The sequence below is a fragment of the Leptinotarsa decemlineata genome, unplaced genomic scaffold (genome assembly GCF_025532065.1).
Source record: "Leptinotarsa decemlineata unplaced genomic scaffold, Ldec_3_MD MMD2_tig00000251_RagTag_RagTag, whole genome shotgun sequence".
Lineage (NCBI taxonomy): Eukaryota > Metazoa > Arthropoda > Insecta > Coleoptera > Chrysomelidae > Leptinotarsa > Leptinotarsa decemlineata.
The window spans coordinates 3602692-3623252 of NW_027412547.1; the positions used below are offsets into that span (position 1 = coordinate 3602692).

Here is a 20561-nt window from a genome sequence, read left to right on the forward strand (position 1 = left end):
CCTATGACTATTGACATCCAAGTCCATTATTCAACTAACTACTCGACAAAACTGGCTTACACATTAGTGAGACATAAAGCTATTTGATTTTCTAACTACTATCATTTCAGTATTAATGAAAAATATCAACTTTTCTTCACATCACAAATTTCTGGCAGTGTACACCCGTTTTCATTTCCCGAGTCTCGGTTTTTATTTGAATTTGCTTATCTTAATTGGCCTGGAAGGTGTTATGAATCTGGTTAACTGTGATTGGTTCGAAAATTATGAATTATTTTACCAATTTACCCAACAATTTTTTTGACAATAGTCATACAAAAAATGTGTTCTTTTCGTCAACCAGCTGTCTGTAACATACGATCGGCAACACTCAGAAATTGAAATTTCTGAGAGCTAAGGATTAACAGGGTCCCACCTTTCAACGTGCGATTCCTAGCACTAGATAATTTTCCAAAGACAAAGAAATGAACAACTATCAAACATAATTAAATAATGGTTAGTCAATCTTGATGAGAGAAAAATTGATATTTCACATATAAGATTTGCTGGAGAGAAATCAGTTTCAGGGTTAATAATTACTGAACTGAATCGGTTTATACATCATTATATTTTTATTTATCATTATTATTTAGTTTTTATCGATAATATCAACATTTGTTTTGTCAATATATTGGTTTTAATTAAGAAACTGAAACTGTGCATTTTTCAGGGGATTATTCAACTTATGGAAGGAGTGAAAACATGGGTACGATGCGGAGTGCACAGTCAGCTGGTAATTAACTAATTTATTACAATTTCATTTGCAATATTTTATTTCTGAACATCGCCATCAGTGAAATAAGAATCTTTTTTTTTTAAAAAGTGGGAATCTTCCAAAGAAAGGAAGAAAGCAACCATTTTCAAAAAATTAACTCTATACAAATGTGTGTAGACTAAGAAGTAACTTTTAGGCATAAAACTGGCAGAAATAGCCCCCTCGACACAACTACTTTCTTATAAACATACACACTTTTATATCAACACTGAATCATACAAAAAATACTTTTCTCTATTCAGTTTGCATTCCAAACATTCATTACGAAATAGAATAAGATATCATTCACAGGATTGCTACACAATATAGTACATGAAAGGGGTAAAATTTTACTCACATGGAACACTGTCATCCTCACCGATAGACATTTGATGTTTCGGCATAAAACACGCCTTATTGCCTCTTCAGTACCAAATTTAGATAACATTGTAAGATGAAGCGCTCAATTTATTCATAAAATTACGACCTTATGTCAATCTACTTATGTAGACTTTATGTCGTTCAATCTACTTATATCGTTCAATCTACTTATGTAATTGATGACAGTTTGTAATGACATTCATTCGCTTATTTGATGATATTAGAGTATATTCCTTGACATAAAAGAAAGTGGATTTGGAAAGCATACAATAAATTCATAACAGGGACGAGGTAATGAGGTAATGAATATCATACAGGTGTATGATATTCATTTTAACACATTTTTCTCAATATTCAAGTGACAGTATTATTATTTCAGAATAAAATCTCTTCAATTTCGTTTGAAGTACCTTGGAATATCATTTCAGCTGTGTAACGTGATATGGCTTGAAGTCATATCTTTAATTTTTATCTTATAATAATAATAATTTTATTATTTTCACAAATTTGTTTGCACATCAACAGTGTGATAATGCAAATAAAAAAGAGTAAAACGTCAATAAATTCAAGTAGAGAAATGATATAAGAAAATGTATATACATATGAAATTACTAGAATGATTAAATGTCTCTGGACCTGTATGGGACCATCACATCCACGTCACAAACAATTATTACAAATAATATAAGGTGTTATGAGAGAGAGAGGGTATTGGCAGGTCAAGATCTTCAGATGATGTGGTGCTGCAGGTTTTTCCTGGTTTTCCTGCAGCTGAAAAAGCAAATGCACCACTGGAATGAATGAAGCCGCCCCGGAGCGCCAATTAGTTTTTGTTGTTGTTTTATAATTAATTTCATGATTTGTATTAATTTCAGGTGTAAATATAAAATATATTGAAGTTACTAATTCTACGTGTGTATAAATAAAAAAGGTGTATATTAAATAAACCGTACCCTTCACATGAAAATAAAGTTACGGCTGAAACTCCTCAACAGTGTAACAGTTTTGTGACAATAAGAGTTGCTTAACTTTTCTCTTGAAAATATGTACATTTCCTGAAACTTATATCGTCGGGAAGTTTGTTATACAGTTTGCATCCCTGATATTCAAAACTTTTTTGGTAGAGAGCAGTTCGATATTGACTGGGTAGAAGTAAGTGGCCAATTTGTGTCAAATGGGTATGTGATGGTCTATTGGCAGCCAATTTGTTTTTATTGTGGTATACATACATGCATGCCTCAAGTATGAATATTACTGCAACTGTCAATATTTTTAACTTCTGAAATGCTCCCCTATAGGAATCCCTAAATCCCAACTTAGCAATGACTTACTCTAATGTAAATTCTTTCAGAGCTCTCGAGTTAGTCATCCAGTTTACCACATCGAATCCTCCAGATTTCATCCCCTTACAAATGGCTTGGACAACTTGGACAGCTTCTTCTTCAGAATTCGTAGAATCCAAGTGATCATCCACATAGAACTTCTTCGTTATAGCTTCTCTTATACGTGGATCTGTCGAAAAGTTCTCAGCGTGGTTATTCTTAACAACTTGGGCACATACTAGACAACAGGTGGCTCTAAAGATCATAACCATCATTTCATAGGTGTCAGGTTTCCTAATATATTTCAAATCTCTATACAAACATCTTTGTGAATTTCTGTCTTCTTCACGTACTCTTATTGGATGAAACATCTCCTATATGTCTCCACAAAATCCGAAACGTCGTTGTCTGAACTTAAAAAGTATTGCTATTAAATACTGCAGCAAATCGGGACCGGCGAGAAGATGGTCATTCAAGCTTAAGCCATGTAACTTTGAGGCTGCATCAAATACAAGAGGTATTTTGTTCTCATTAGTGTTCTCAACAGCGAAATGTGGAATATAACATGTTAGTTTCAGGTATAACGACATTGTCAGTTCGCCACAACAGACCAATTTTGTACCCATCTCCACATCGTTTGATGGTTTGCTGCATGATCTTAAGTGCTCTTACATTTTCTCGACTCAGTCTGTTTGGCGTGAGCACTACTCCGAAGCTTTCAGTAGAAAATGACTTTCTTGCTGTTTCTTGCAAATTTTCATCTTGATCCGATTAGTAAATATGAAAGTTATAATGAAATTTTTCAGCCATTCTAACCTTAGACTTAGTTATCTGATAACGTTAATCAAACATGTATTTAGAAAAAGTGCTTTAGGTTTGGTAATGTATGTATTCATTGTATTCATTTAATTCATTCTATCCTAAGAATCGCACTTTGAAAGATAATACCTCGTTAATTCTTAGCTCGCATGAGTTTTAACGGCTGGTTAACGGAAAAACACATTTTGAATATTCATTTTTCGCCGGGGTTTCCCATTCTATCTATAAATTCTCCGAGTTTCCTTCCAGTTTGTATCTGAAAGTAACTTCTGTACATGATCTACAGTTTATTTCAAAATCAATTTGATGGGTAACCGTTTCATAAGCAATGTATTAACCGCACAAGTTTCAATTTTTGAAATTATCGTTCGTTAGAGAACAACTGGTTGAAGGAAAAAATAATTCCAAACCTCGTTTTTCCACCTTTTCACTAAGTTGTTCCTGAATTACCTTGATACATTTGTAAAATAATGGCAATGGTCTTGAAAAATTTGCTTAAGACTCTTTTATGTTTTTATTACAGAGTGGAACAGCGTTCCTGGTCACGACAGGGTAAAAAGGCAACTATCTGTTTCTAGTGATAGCAAACTTTTAGATGAAGACATTCGAGAAGAAACCAAAGTAATACTGAGGCCAAGGAAACCTCCCAGGCCCAAATCCGAAGTTTTGCTCAATCAAGGAAGTGATCACCGACGGACTAAGAGGTATTCAGCCTTTGGGGTGAGTTCATAGTTCACGATATTCAATGCATTTTGTTTTTTAATATTTAATGGCAGAAAATCATATTCTATTTTGAAAAGAATGTAGTAATTTATTTTTAAAAAAGCATAAATTCAGTTGAGATATGATATAGTGTTTATACAGTGTGTAAAAGCCAAATGGAATAAATTCATTATTTCAGTTACGATACATATCTTAACAAAATCCCGAAACACGACAAATTTAAATTATAATTTGACATCCTTCAACGGTAAAATGCTACCCCTTCCTTCAACCCCCGTCGAATGACAGGTACAACCCCCAATTTTTTAAATGGGAAGTATAAGCTTGTGATATATCGTTTGAAAGGTCTCTTCATTCTCTATTCAAAAATGTTATCGCTTTCAACTTTATTGCAACAATCAAGATAAAATAAATTAAAATCATGATGTTTTTAGATGGTATCCTTTAAAAAACTGTTAATAATTTCCATGGCAACGTTAGTTTAAAACGCCTTGTTAATTTGTTTTGTATGTTACAACATTAGTTATCAGTATTTTAATTTAAGTTTAAAGTTCGTTAACTTCAAGTCTGACAAATGGTTAGATTAACGGAAAGTCATAAAATAATAGTTTTACAAATGATTGATTACAGAGATAAAACCCGAACACAACAGGAAGTAGCTCGCCTATTTCATGAGAAATTTCCTAATTTACCGCCCATATCTCAAGGAACAATAAGCAAAATAGAGAAGCAGTTTCGCGAGTTTGGTCATGTGGGGCAGATAAAAAAAGCAGCTGTCAATGCAACAAGTGATGAACTCAAATTAGATGTGATGCTTGAGTTTGAGGAAAACCCATATACATTGAGTAGATAGGCATCCACTACGTTCAATGTTAGCCATACATCGATAGTAAACATATTAAAAGAAAATAAAATGCATCTCTATAAAATGAAACCTACTCAGGAGCTCATGGAAGACGATTTTGATAAAAGAACCTATGATGGACATGTTGGATAACAATATCATCCAATTAGAAGACGTTATGTTTTCTGATGACTGTACTTTGTCTCTTAACAGCCATGCTAATTGGCAAAATTGACGCTACTGGATCATTAGATTTCTTTTTATGGGGATATGTAAAGAGCAATGTATACAAAACTAAACCTTCAGATTTGAAGTCTTTAAGACTTCAAGTTGAGTGTATTTTATCGAATGTCAGTAACCACATGATTTTAATTTATTTTATCTTAATTGTTGCAATAAAATAACATTTTTGAATTGAGAATGAAAAGACCTTTCAAGCGTTTATACTTCCCATTTAAAAAATTGGGGGTTGTACCCGTCATTCGACGGGGGTTGAAGGAAGGGGTTTTCCGTTGACGTATGGCGTATGGCAGCAAAGGTCGGAATAACATTTTGATGATGTCAGAAGTCAACAAATAATGCTTTAGAAGTATTGGTTATACTACGATATATAGAAGATAATTAGGTGAGTGTATTTGATATGAGTCAAAAACAAGGAAAATTCTTGGACAAAGGAATCTGGAAGTAAATAGCTGAAGCTGCCTATATGAGCAGCTTCAGCTATGAGCAGCTGAAGAATAGTGTCACATGAGTGTTGCGATCTAAAACCTGATTGATACCCCATCAAAAGGTTGTTGTCTTCGATATATGTGCATATTTGGTTATAAGCAGCTAACTCTAATACTTTTTCCAAAGGAGGCAGAGTGTTTATGGGACGAAAGTTAAAGGCTTCATTTGCGTTGTAAACTTTAGGCACAGGAACAACTGTACTAATTTTGAGTTGATCTGGAAAGTGCCCATTTATCAAAGAAGTATTGACAAAATCAAGAAATACGTGATCTAGTACCGAGAAGATACTCTTGAGAACCTTGTTATTCATTATATTAGAGTTACACTTGTTATCCAAACATGAAATAATTGACTCCAATTCTTTCAGTGACAAACGTTTGAAATCGGACAAATTGCATCCAATCACATCAAGTTTTCACATGATCATTGTACAGAAGCCGGAATTGTTGCTTTAATATCAAGGATACGTTCAATAAAAAATTATTAAAGCTTTCAGCTTTATCTTGGTCTAACATCACTTTCTGTGTGTCAAATACAATAACACCTTTACTCTCAGAAAATTTTGTTTTCAAAATTAGCAACTTCATTATCTGGGACCATAGAACTATAAAAGTTATTGTTTTCAGTATGTGCTTCAGTTACCAAATGAAGTTCCACACTTGAAACAGTTATTGGTGTATTTATTTATATGGAACATTTTTATTCCAGGGTGATTCACCATTTGGCAAGTCGGATGCTTATATAAAACTAGAACAATTAGGTGAAGGTTCATATGCAACCGTGTATAAAGGATTTAGCAAGTGAGTATATTTTCTTGGTACTCATCTATATTCTGTTATTATTTAATTGTCGCAGTTGAAACAATCATTTCCTTTAGTATGACAGATTATATATCTTGAAATTTCCTACTTGGATATGAAATGAATCTTGATTATATCTAGAAAATTTGGTTATAGTGTAGGAATCAATATTTTGGGTCTATTTAATCAGACAGTGAAGAACTGCTTGCATTCATGATCGAAAAGTCATGTTGTAATGTTTCTTAAAGAAAGGTAAAATTACCAATACAAAACAGATGCCCACACAGAATAAATACAGTGGCTCATAAAGTTCCAGTTGTCCACATAAGACAGGTGCTTGGATGAATTAAATTTGATGGTCCATGAAGGATATAAGACCAGTGTAATGACCCATAAAAGATAAGTGTAATCACCCACATAGGGCAAGTAAAATGGCTCATAAAGGACAATATAAGTAAGACAAGTATAATCGTTCCCTGACGACAAGTATGATTACAACATAGGACAGGTGAATAGTCCGACGATTTTAATAATAATAATGATAATATTTATTCACCGTTCGTGATACATAGCGTATATATGGTAGGTCAATGTTTAATTAAATAAAACAAAGAAAAAAATAAACACACTTTACATAGTTCGTCACTCATGAATAAAAATAAAATAAAATTAAAATCAAATTTGAAATTTATATTTGCTTATACAAAGATATACATATACACATATAAAATAATAAATATGACCATATAGAAGCACAGGAAGACAGGACATAGGACAGTTGAAAGCATCCACAGAAGAAAGCTCAGCATCCTCACGGACTGATAAAAGTCGCTGGAAATGAAAATTAACATCCACACAGGTGAACTGAGAGATTTTAATAAAATATCAACATTTATGAGATCTAACTTTTAACTCCCCTGAAATCAAAACAAAAACTTTTTAAATAAATCAATTGTGAGCGGCAAATTACTAAATTTGCCCAGAAATATCGTAATCACTACATAGTATGAAACAAAGTCGCTTCCCGCTGTCTGCCCCTATGTATGCTTAGATCTTTAAAATTACGCGTTTTTTTTTTAAATAGATAGAGTGATTGAAGAGGAAGGTTTATATGAATACAACATGCATAATATAGTAGAGAAACACTGATAATTTTGGAAGTTTCTAATATGATGTCTGTCGTTAATAAACACATTTTTTTACTCTACGAGATAAATCAAAAAATGTACTACAGTATTGTACACCTTGAAAAGGTCTACAAAAAAGTTCCGATGATATATGTCTATCTCTCAGGGATAACCCACAATAACCATTTTTCATCTTTTACTTTTATACGAAGCAATTTTAATCATTACAGCATAAATCCTTATCCAATTAAGTACCTTATAATAATAATAATAAGAAATTTGAACATAAATAAGGCAAACAATACATGCACTTTGAAATGCTATTAGGAGCAAACGGAGTTCACTACGAAAATAAGAACTCGCCCATTGTATAATACGAGTTATCCAGTATGTATGTTTTCACTGTGCATTTATTATAGGTCAGTATGGATCTTTACAGCATGTGATTTAAATGAATAATTTCGATGATACTACAGATTTGAAATGTAAGGAGATAGCGGTTGCGGGGGCCGGGGGGCGGCGGCGGCGCGTGCCTATAAATAGCGTGTTGAAGACTGCGCTTTGCTCTATAGCACTTTATGATTAGCAGCGATGACACACGTTTATATGTATATTCAGTATCAGCATTGCACCCATGCAGAGCCGAGGTGTCTCGCTAGTTGGGTCAAAAGTAAGTGGGTCTATTCGACCCTCCACCGCCACCCGCAAGGGTTCATTGTGGCTCACACCTATTCACAGTCGCATTTATATGGCGACTCGCAAGTAGTCATATAAATGTTGGTTGTTTATATTACAGGTACCACTAATATTTAAATGGAAATATTCGACAGATCATCAACTCACGTACTGTAAATACAGCTAAATATAGAACTCCAATTTCTCTTTCCCTTGACAAATCAATGTTGAATTCTATTCTAGAAGTAGTTGATTTGTTCAATAACGTAGGAAATGGTGGTAACTAGTTGTTTGGCAAATTATTTGAATCAAACCGACCATACAAATTTTCGAAAAATTACAGCAAAACCAGTTGATTATGTAAATAGTTCGGAAAACACAAGTGAAAATCTTTCGAACCGAATGCCAGGGGACTATAATAGCAGGCGACGGAAAGTAATTTTTTACCGAATCAGTACATAAATCGAAATATATATATATATACACACAGCGGAAAAGTCTAGGGATATTTTTAAAAATGGCAATATTTTTTTTTAGATCGCTTTAGGGAAAAAAAATTGACGGGTGATTATTAAACGAATGTAACTTACAACAAAATTTATTAAATGGTCAAAAATACTGAGTGCGCATATAAGCAAAACTAAAAAAAAATATGGCTCTTCTTTGGCACCCCGAAAAAAAATCATAATACAAAAAAAATTGGAATCAGTACAAAGTATGGCCTCTACGCTGGTTTATTACGGCCCTACATCTATCGTGCATCGACAAAATGAGATTGTCAATGTCTTGTTGAGGTACATTTGCCCATTCAGCGATTAAAAGCTCACTCAATTGAAACGTTGTGTGAATGTTCCCCATATGCGGAGTAATTCATCGTTGAAGCATGTCCCACACATGCTCGATGGGATTCACAGGTCCGGTGATTGTGCTGGCCATGGCAATACATCAACTCCTTCGTTGGTGAGCCAGTCAGTCACTAGACGCGCGACATGTGGACGAGCATTACCGTGCATTAGGTGGAAGTTTTCACCAACAGCACCAGCAAACGGACGGACGATAGGTAGAAGAATGGTGTCGAGGTACTGTCGAGCTGTGAGGGAGCGATTTGGAAAAACGAGATCGGTTCTGCCGCCGATCATGATTCCGCCCCATAGCATTACTGTACCACCTCTGTATGTGTGGACTTCCTGGACGTGTCTCAAACGTTCATTATTTCCAGGTCGTCTCCACAGTCTTACTCGACGAGAATCTGGATGAAATCCAAATCTGGATTCGTCTGTAAACAAAACTGTAGCCCAATCATTTGCATCCCAGTTTTGATGTTCTAGACACCACTCTAATCTTCTACCGCGATTGCCTCTCGACAAAGGTGGACATCTAAGTGGCCTTCTGTTGTGGAGATCTGCTTCATGCAGTCGATTTCTGACAGTATCACGACCAATGGTCACCTGGTGCTTCTGCTGCAACACGTTAACCAACTCAGGTGCTGTGATTGTCGGTTGTCTTCTTGCGGTTAAGACCAAAAATCGGTCTTGAACTGCAGTTGTAGCGCGTCCTCGCCCTGGATGTTGTTCGGCTGGACTGCCAGTTTCACGGAAACGCCGCCACAATCGACTGATAACACTTTGGGAGACCCCCAAACGAAGAGCTACATCATTTTGTCGCATGCCACCTTGAAGAAGCCCTACAGCTCTATTCATCTCAGCCAATGGTAAGTGATGGCGTTCCATGTTAAAGCACAATATTTCCAGTTTAATTGCTGAGCAAGAACTGCATAGAATGTACAAACTCGACACTTTCAGATTATTCACAGCACAAACTGTACAAACTCGACACTTTCAGATTATTCATTTTAGCCGAAAACCTACAGTTTGTAAAAAACTTGATAAAAGATTCGTCACCGTTTTTGCAGGCTTTGTTCAACCCATAGAAATCTACAGGGTGGTCGAGTGTACCAATTTAATCGAAATTAAACGACCTCATGCATTTATTTTTATGATATTTAGTATGTTTCAAATACGACACCACAATGTGTTAGTCAACTAAACTCAGGAATAAAATTTCAAAGTATGAGTACTACAATAAATATACAACATCTACTTAAAATATCACAAAATACAAATATAGAATACAAAAAAAAAGTTTATACAGTCAAAATTTATATTATATAAAGACTAGTTCATTCACCCAATAGATGACTCTTCAACTTTCTTTTGAATAATGCAAGAGTGCTACATTCTTTAATATTTTTGTTTAAACTATTAAAAGCTAACATTCCTGCATGGTAAATGCAGGTAAATAACATACAGGGACGGGACTACAGCATAGACATAAATAAATGACATAAGTAAGTGGGTCTATTCGACTCTCCACCGCAACCCGCGAGGGTTTATTGTGGCTCACACCTATTCACACTCACATTAGAATGACCACTCGCAAGAAGTCATATCAATGTTGTGAACAATGATTCAGTATGACAGTTATAGAAAAACAGTTCAATTGACTTCTCCTTAAGAGTGGCGCTGAAAGTTTTTCCCAAGATTTTTCCCAATATTTGTAACTTAACGTAATATATGTTTTTTCTATCTCTTGATGACTGCTTTGATATCAAAGAATATGTCTTAACGAATTTTTGTAAGAGCGACAAGAACAACAAAGTCATTATGGGTAGAATATAAGAAAGTCATGAATTCTTTACAAATCTTATCTTCACATCTTTTGTCATTAGGGTAATATAATTTTATTGATTGTGTTTTAATATCTTTCAGTTTACAAAACCAGGTGGTGGCATTGAAGGAGATTAGACTGCAGGAAGAAGAAGGTGCTCCGTTCACAGCAATTCGTGAGGCTTCCTTGTTGAAAGAACTGAAACATGCAAATATTGTCACCTTACATGACATTGTACACACCAGGGAGACACTTACTTTTGTCTTTGAATATGTCGTAAGTACTTTAATTTGTTTTGCGTGTTTTAATTTGTTGTTATAAAACCTTTTTTTCGTAAAATAGAAATAGATTTATTTGAAATAGATATCCTAATATACATAAATATTATACAAATATATCAGTTACTATTAAACAAAATATATAAGTATGAAATATAAATTTTCGAATTAGAAGTAGAGAGGAGGGAAAATATTTTTGTTTTACAACATATACGGTTTTCCTCTCTTAATTCGAAAATGTTCAAATTAAATAAATGGTGAGTGGAACTGAGAAAATATTAATATGTCAGTCACAAGTGATTCAATTTTGAAACCCAATGAGGTTAAGAATTAGGTAAGGCTTGTTGAGGAATGCCGTAAGCTGAGATGAAAAAAAAAAATGTAGAAATTCTACATGGACACACTTCTTCGAATAAAAGAGGCTTCTGAAAGTGTAATCCAGTGAATATCGAGTTGAAACTCAAAAATTATCCTTTGTTTCAAAAGTATTTTTCTTTTGTGTTTTTCAATGTTTATACGAAAGTAGCTGTTTCAAGAGGGTTTTTTCTTCCAGTTTGTGTCTGAAAGTCACTTCTTTCCATGATTCACACATTTTTTTTATAGAGTTAATTTTTCAAAATTGATTGTCTTTTCTTTGGAAAATTACCATTCTTTTTGTAATAAGATGAAAAAGTAGGAAGCCAGAACCTTTCATTCAAAAAAATGAATACTAAAAATATGTCCTTTCCAATCTAAACTGCCTCACACATAATAGGCGGCATAAATCCCTGTAGCTAGCCTTGTATAAATATCTGACAGTATAATTTGGTAAATACAGTAATTTCGTCTCTTGTCCTGATATGGTGTTTCACTTGAATTGTGAACGTTAGTTCAAAATCTGTGTCAAGTTCTGCTTAACAAGATTATTACACGCCGTTGTTAGTATTTCTTGTAGTTTTGCTTCTTGAATTTTTTGTTGCGGTAATATGATAGTCCCTTTGCAGTGTGCTACTGGTAATATGAGGAGTATAATTGTATGAGGCTCGAGTTGAGCAGAATAAAACTGATTATTATTCGTTTCAAGGTTAAAAAGGGTAGCTTTGCAAATGCAGAAATAAGATTCAAGTTGAAATCTAATTTTGCTTCCATTAATTTTAAATTATCTAAACCAATTAGTCCATCAAAAACTTTTTGAAATCTGAATAAATGAAATTTCAAATTGGAGCTACTATTGAATTCAGAAAAACTAGGAATTTCAGCACAGTGGTCTTGTGAATAATTCAAAAATGCTACGAATGGTTTGTGTTTTATGCAAATATTTTTGAAATTAAAAGCTATTTCAGGGTTGAGAAAAGATTTTGTGGATCCTGTATTAGTCAGAAGTTTCAAAGGTGGATTGCTTATATTTAGGTAGGGCAGTTCTTTCTTATCAGTGACGTTGTGTAGTTCAACTACATTTCAAGCATTCTGTTTTCGTCGCTCCTTTAAGCAGAAACAGTTGTAAAGGAACTATCAACTGAAAAACACCGGATGGTGTTGGTGGTGAAAATATACCACATTCAAATCAAAACAGTTTGACTGACAATTGGTGAAATGAAATTGTCTCTATGTACAATTATTTGTAGGTTTTGTGAAAAAAATCAACGAAAAATGTTTCGAATATTCCGTTTGAAATATCAAAATATATCAGAGTTAACATGATTTCATAAAGACACCAGATAATGAACGATGACTAGTTATGACAAAAAACGACGCAGCCGACTTGTGACGTCAATAATCTATGAAAAAGCATTTTGATGTGACGTACAATTCACTGAACTTTGAGTAAGAATTTTGTAGTGTATACATTTTTGTTTCAAAAACCAAGTGAACTGCTCATACCAAACAGACTTGGGGAATCAATTGTGTGACATATTTTTGAATGAAAACTTGATATTTTTATTTTATTGCAGTACTATACATTTTATTTATTATTGTGAGATAGTAGTAGTTGCAACTTTCTTGTTTACATTACACCAGTTGTTGCTCACGGCTTCACGCGCGTAGAATTTGGCTTGTCACATTAAGTTTCGTGATAGACCATTTTAAACAAATAGTCACACTATTTTTTTATCAACTCAAAACTTCAGGTTTCCAACTTCAAAACTGACGAAATTTAATACTATCTTTGAATCCCTATTTATTCCCCTTGGTGGTGGAAATTCCTGATTCACTTTCTTGATGCTTATTTACGCTATACAAAGAACCTACCTGCATATTTCAAGAATCTATGTTAAGTAGCTTCGGCTACTTTCTATAAGAATTTGGCAGATATTCTTAAATGTGCATTGTAAAAAAAGTAGGTATCCAATTTAATTGTATTTATGGCTCAGTATTTTGCATATAGTGGCTACCACATATCGCGGACTTTTATTTGGAACTATTTAAGGTAAACAATCTTAGGTATATTATCTACATGTAACTCCAACAGTATAAGCAGCGTACGCGAAGATAGCTCTGAGAAGCAAGCATTTTTCCAACTTACCTAATATTTATCGTTATAACCAAAATTACACAAAACCTTTGTAAATTGTAGCCTATGTTATTCTGATGTATAAGCTGAATTTATGTGAAGTTTCATCTAAATCTGTTCAGTTGTTCAGGCGTTAATGAGCCACAAACATACATCCATCCTCACAAACTTTCACATTTATATTAGTATAGATAGATCACATTTCTTGTTTACATTTATTCGTAGATCCAATTTATTAATGAAATTAATTTTCATTTGTATTTTTTTCAGCACACGGATTTATCCCAATATTTAGAACGTCACAGCGGTGGACTCGACCCCCGGAATGTTCGTCTATTTCTCTTCCAATTACTTCGTGGTCTGGCTTACTGTCATAAGCGAAGAGTACTTCATCGAGATGTTAAACCTCAAAATCTTCTTATTAGTGAAATTGGAGAATTGAAACTGGCTGATTTCGGATTGGCCAGAGCCAAATCAGTGCCTAGTCATACTTACTCTCATGAAGTAGTAACCTTGTGGTACAGACCACCTGACGTATTGCTGGGAAGCACAGAATATTCCACTTCATTAGACATGTGGGGAGTGGGATGCATATTCGTGGAAATGATCACAGGAATGGCAATTTTTCCTGGTGTTCGGGATACTTATGATCAGTTAGATAAAATATTCAAGGTGAGTACTACTAAAAATGAATTTTGACCGTGTCTTTCAATTACTAGCACAATCGATACAGGTGGCGTACACACACATAAAAATTTAGAGTCATTGCCGAAAAAACCTTTCTATTTTGTTTATTGGAACTTGTTGCGCAGAATTTATGAATGTAGAAAAATCTTTCAGTTTTCAGAGCAAGAAATATTTTCCTACAAAAATTTTGTATAACTAAATATGATAGCTGCTTTTTCACCAAGCCATTCAACTCTGTTGATGAAAAATGTTAATTTCCATGAATCTCAACTTGTCTGAGGTAAATATGTTATACTATTTTTCCTAATAATGGAGAGTAAAATATGCTCTCCATAAATGTAAAACTCTAACAGAGTACTCAAACAAAATTTTGTGATTTTGTTGTGATTTGCCTTAAGTGGTACAGAGTTATAATACTTTACCGGATCCACCATATTTTGTACCGCAAACGTTAGTGAACGGGTTAGAGTTTTTTCTCTTCATTAGTAGTATGAAAACTTTCCTTGGTCCAGAATTCCACCTAAGAGCCGCTGACTATACATGTATTCATAAAAATGATGATTGGATTTAACTGGCCGATACTTGATGAAAATCAATATTAACACAAACTGTTATGATATACAGTAGTCTTTCTCAAAGTGGGCGATAACGCCTACTTTGAGAAAGACTACTGGAGGCCCATAGGGGGGCAGTAAAGGGCACAGAGGGCGTTGAAGCGGTTTAGGGGGCGATGGCTAATTTAAAAATGTTTTTTCGCTTTTAACACAAACTTTACCGCTCCTTTACGCGTAACGCCATCTAGGGGACTAGACAGAAACTATTTCCTGTCCGATAGTTGTCAAACTGAACAATAGATGGCGGTAATCTTCAATGCGAAGCGAGAAGTTTCTAGTCTCCATTCTCGAAAGTACTAGGCCCGCCCGCTGCCTCATATAAAAGCGCGCACGCCATCCAGCCAGTAATGTCATTCGACGATATTATGAAAACAAGTGAATTTAGTTAGCGACTGTTTAAAAAAAATCTGTTAAAAATCTGTTTTTCCGTTAACCAGCTGTCGCACCCCTACGAACGACAACCCTCAGAAGTCGAAACTTGTGCGAGCTAAGGATGAACGAGGTCTTATCTTTTAACGTGTGATTCCTAACACGGGTTGGACGGTAGCAAGTGAAGATCGATAGTTCAGACTAGGGCTTGAACTACCGACCAACACGGCAGTCAATTCGAGTGAGTGAACAAAGCACCCACGCCGAATCGCTTGGCTACCGACTGACTAGCTAGGTAAAATACTGTACGTGCGGTGGTGAATACTGTGAGTGGTGTCATTAGCAAGTTTTTAATGCTCCATTCTTTACTTCGGCATTTTTGAAGACAAAATTATGTCGGAAGCAAAAAAGAAGAAACGGCAGTATAACGCAGAATACATAAAATATGGATTTATTGAAAATCCCACAAATCCATCTTCCCCTATGTCAAAAAACATTTTCAAATGAAGCGATGAAACTCTCAAGGCTACAAGATCATTTGAATAAAATGTATTCAGATAAAAAAGACAAAAGTGTGACTTATTTTAATGAACTGAAAAAGAAACACTCAGTTCAGCCAACTGTGTCAAAACTTTTTTCAGCAGCTTCTAAGCAAGACGACGACGGACTCCGAGCTTCCTACAATATCTCCTTGCTAATTGCTCAAACAAGTAAACCTCACACTATTGGAGAGGATTTAATTTTACCGGCAATAAAAGAAGTAATAACTACTGTGCTCCATAAACCAGCGGCAGAAATTATCCCAAAAATTCCTTTGAGCAATAGTTCCGTGCAAAGACGAATTGAATGAGATGGCTGAAAACATTGAAGAGTCATTGTGCAATCATCTGAAGACTTCTTAATTTTCAATTCAGTTAGATGAGTCCACTTTACCAACCAATGAAGCATTGTTGTCATACGCGAGGTTTATTAAAAATGAGAAAATATATCAAGAATTACTATTTGCCAGAAATTTAGAGACGGATACAAAAGGAGAAACCATATATAATACACTGAAAAAATTTTGTGACGAGAAAGAAATTCCACTGAAGAATATTGTATCAGCTGCTACGAATGGCGCTCCGGCTATGACAAGACTTCACAAAAGCTTTATAGCGTACTTAAAAAATATAATTCCAGATGTGCTCGCTGTACATTGCGTTATATGAATGAGAGCCTCTCTCAATCACTGCAATATATCGTCAAAGCAGTCAATAAAAGTCGAAACAGCTCTTTAAATGACAGATTATTTAATCAGCTGTGTGTTACTAACGATGAAGACTTCAAGCGATTGCTATTTCACACAGAAGTTCGTTGGTTATCAAGAGGTAACTGTCTGACTCGATTTTACAATCTATTTGACCCTGTAATAGAGTTCTTGGAAAACAAAGACAAAGAATTGCACGACAACCTCATCACTTCAAAGAATGATATTGCGTACTTGACAGACCTATGTATAGATTATTTAATGATGTCAATCTCCAAGTTCAAGGTGACGACTTGAATTTGATTAAAACAAGAAATGTCATTGCTGCTTTTGTAGCCAAATTGCTTTTATACAAGAATAATATCGGCAGATGTGAATTTTGCAATTTCCCTAATTTGTCAGCAGTATCCTTCAACAACGACGACTTGACAAATTGTTTACTGCCTACATTTGGAGAACCTCCACAGTGATTTTGCAGAAAAATTCCAGGACATTTTAAAATTGGAAATACCGGACTGGGTGTTGTATCCTTTTTCCTGCCCAGGAACGGGCGAAGGATCACCCCAGCTGGGAGAAGAACTCATAGAACTGATAACGAACAAGGAAATAAAAATAAAATTCAAAAATGGTTACAAGAATTTTGGATACAAAAGCCGATCCCGCAATTGTACCCTGGATTGTGGTCCATCGTTCAACGATTTTTGATAGCATTCCCATCATCGTATTTGTGTGAACGTGGATTTGGTGCTGCGGCAACGTTGTTAACTAAAAAGAAATCGGTTGCAGATTACCGAACGCGGTGACTTACGGCTGTTTTTGAGTAAATTCGTGCCTGATATTAACAAACTTGTTGAAAATCATCAAATTCATCCTTCACATTAGATTAGTTTTAAAATTCAAATTGGTTTTTTTTTAACATGAATAAAAGTTTTCCTAATATTACAAAATGGTGTTTTTCATTAACCTCATCAGAAAGCCTTTTTTTGACATGACACACATAATTTAATTATTAAAATAATGACTGTGATTGTGATTCTTACGATGCAGTAAATTAAAAAAATTTGGGGGGCGCTAGAAATTAAGCAAATCTCGGTAGACAAAATAAGTTTGAGAAGCTCTGATTTATAGTAAAACTGTCACTATAAGGGTTTTACGAAAACCTAGACATGTGTTTCATTAACAATAGTTTCCTCAAGCGAGAATGGAATGAAATTATTGTATATAAAAAAAAACTAAGAAAAACTGACACGTATCTGCGTAGGTGACTACAGATAATGATAAAAATTGTATGAATTTAAAATAATTTTTAGGTTTTGGGTACGCCTACAGAAGAAGATTGGTCTGGTGTTACGCAACTGCCAGGATATAAGCTGCACAGAATGGGTCAGTATAAGGCGAAAAGATTGGGTTTGTATTGGCCAAGGCTTCATGATCTTGTCAATGGAGAAGCTATAGCTAGTTCTCTTCTTCAGTTGGATCCTTTGAAAAGGCTAGGCGCTGCTGAAGCAATGTCACACCGCTATTTTGATGGGTTACCTAAAAAGTTACTAGAACTGCCAGACGGTAAGTTCAAAGAATTTATTATTTCCAATGCGTTATGTATGCTTGCTTTTCATTATCACTCTACTCCAAGTACAGTTTGGTTCATTTTTATATATTTATTTGGATACATATTTTGTTATACAGTGTGTAAAAGTCAAATGGTAAAAATTCATTATTTCAATTACTGTACATATTAAAAAAAAAAAAAACCCACTTTGAATGACAGGTACAACCCCAAATTTTTTTAATGAGAAGTATAGGTTTGTGATATATCGTTTGAAATATATCTTCATTCTCTATTAAAAAATGTTATCGCTTTCAAGTTTATTGCAACAATTATGATAAAATAAATTAAAATCATGTGGTTACAAAAGTTTGATAAAATACACTTAAAAACTAAAATGTAATGTAAGACGTAATTAAATGTAGAATACGAAAAAGAACAATCTCAAAAAAAAACTGTCTTCTAACATTATTCAACATATCAGGCGTGACCGACCTAATTGCAAGCGTTATTCGTTCTTTTAACTCATTCAAATCTGAAGGCTTAGTTTTGTACACATTTCTCTTTACATATCCCCATGAAAAGAAATCTAATGATGAAAGATCAGGTGATGGCGCTGGCCATTCAATTGATCCTCGTCTCGCTATCCATCGATTGGGAATTGTTGTATCGAGGTATTGCCGGACATTAACTTTTTAATTTAGTGGTGCTCCATCCTGCTGAAACCATATCGTATTCACTGGAACTTGAGGGTTTCCTGGACCAGGATATAAATTAACTGAACTTGGAGTGACATTTTGAAGTAGTGCCAAATAATTATCACCATTCAAGTTGCCCTCAATGAAAAAGGAACCAATGATATGGTTTTCTACAATCACTGCCCAAACATTTACCTTTTGAGGGTATTGCATGTGTTTTTCTCTCATCCAGTGAGGATTTTCCGTTGACCAGTAGCGACAAATTTGCCGATCAGCATGACCCTTGAGAGACAAAGTACACTACTCACTAGAAAACATAACGTCTTCTAATTGGGTGATATTGTTATCCAACATGTCCATAATTTGCTCACAAAAATAAGTTCTTCTGTCAAAATCGTCTTCTATGAGCTCCTGAGTATGTATCATTTTATAGGGATGCATTTTATTTTCTTTTAATATGTTTACTATCGATGTAAGTATGCAGTGGATGCCTGTCTACTCGATGTATGTGGGTTTTCCTCAAAGTCAAGCATCACATGTAACTTGAGTTCATCACTCATTGCATTGGCAGCTGCTTTTTTTATCTGTCCCATATGGCCAAGCTCGCAAAACTGCTTCTCTACTGTGCTTATTGTTCCTTGAGATATGGGCGAAAAATTAGGAAATTCCTCATGAAATAGGCGAGCTACTTTCTGTTGTGTTCGGTTTTTATCTCCGTATCTAATCATTTGTGAAACTGTTATTTTATGCATTTACATTAATGCAACCATTTGTCAGACTTGAAGTTAACGAACTTTATACTCAAATTAAAATACTGACAACTAATGTAACATATAAAACACGTTGACAAGGCATTTTAAAGTAACGTTGCCAATGAAATTATTCACAGTTTTTTAAAGGATTCATCTAAAAAGAACATTGCTATGATTTTTGCTTACTTTCTAATTATCAATACCTCAACATTAAATAAGTTTTGAGTGTATTTTATCGAATTTCGATAACTATATGATTTAGCTTAATTGTTGCAATAAATTTGAAAGCGATAACATTTTTGAATAGAGAATGAAGATACCTTTCAAACGATATATCACAAGTCTATACTTCCCATTTAAAAAATTGGGGGTTGTACCTGTCATTCGACGGGGGTTGAAGGTAGTGGTAGCATTTTTTCGATGAATTATGTCAAATTTGAATTGAAGGGGTTATATTTTTAGGAGTGATTAATTTTTGGGAAAAAAAAGTTTTTGGCTTTCTACTACTCCATCTTGATACAAAAAAAAATTCGAACACTGTAAGTCTAATTTGTTACCATTCATTAAAAGTAGAACTCATGTGAATGATATCTGATTTTTATTCTACAACGAATGTTTGAAATACAAACTGAGTAGAGAAAAGTATATTCTGTATAATTCAGTATTCATATAGAAGTATTTATTTCGAAAGAATTTTTTTCTTTCGTGTAATTCAATGTTTATATGAAAGTAGCTGTTTCAGGAGGACTTTCTTTCAGTTTGTGTCTGAAAGTTACTTCTTTGCATGATCTACTCATCCATATATAGAGTTACTTATTTTCAAATTGATCACTTCCTTCCTTTCTTTGGAGGATTCCCTCATCTTTTTTTTTTGTATCAAGATGGAGTAGTAGAAAGCCAAAAATTTTCTTTCCCAAAAATATGTCAAATTATAGTTTAAATTTGAAATGTTTCGGGATTTTGTTGAAATATGTACTGTAACCGAAATAATGAATTTATT

At 34.3% G+C, this 20561-nt stretch overlaps 1 protein-coding gene across 2 annotated transcripts in view; it reads left to right on the top strand.

The window, feature by feature from the left end:
- Positions 1-20561, top strand: part of Eip63E (cyclin dependent kinase Eip63E) — a 45161-nt gene that overhangs the window by 23725 nt on the left and 875 nt on the right. The window contains exons 4-9 of one of the 2 annotated variants that reach the window (XM_074173545.1): positions 710-772; positions 3839-4035; positions 6320-6411; positions 10982-11156; positions 13920-14321; positions 17876-18128. In XM_074173545.1, coding sequence (XP_074029646.1) covers positions 710-772; positions 3839-4035; positions 6320-6411; positions 10982-11156; positions 13920-14321; positions 17876-18128 — 1182 coding nt within the window. The remainder of the gene's footprint in view (positions 1-709; positions 773-3838; positions 4036-6319; positions 6412-10981; positions 11157-13919; positions 14322-17875; positions 18129-20561) is intronic. The other variant, XM_074173546.1, reaches the window with a different exon arrangement.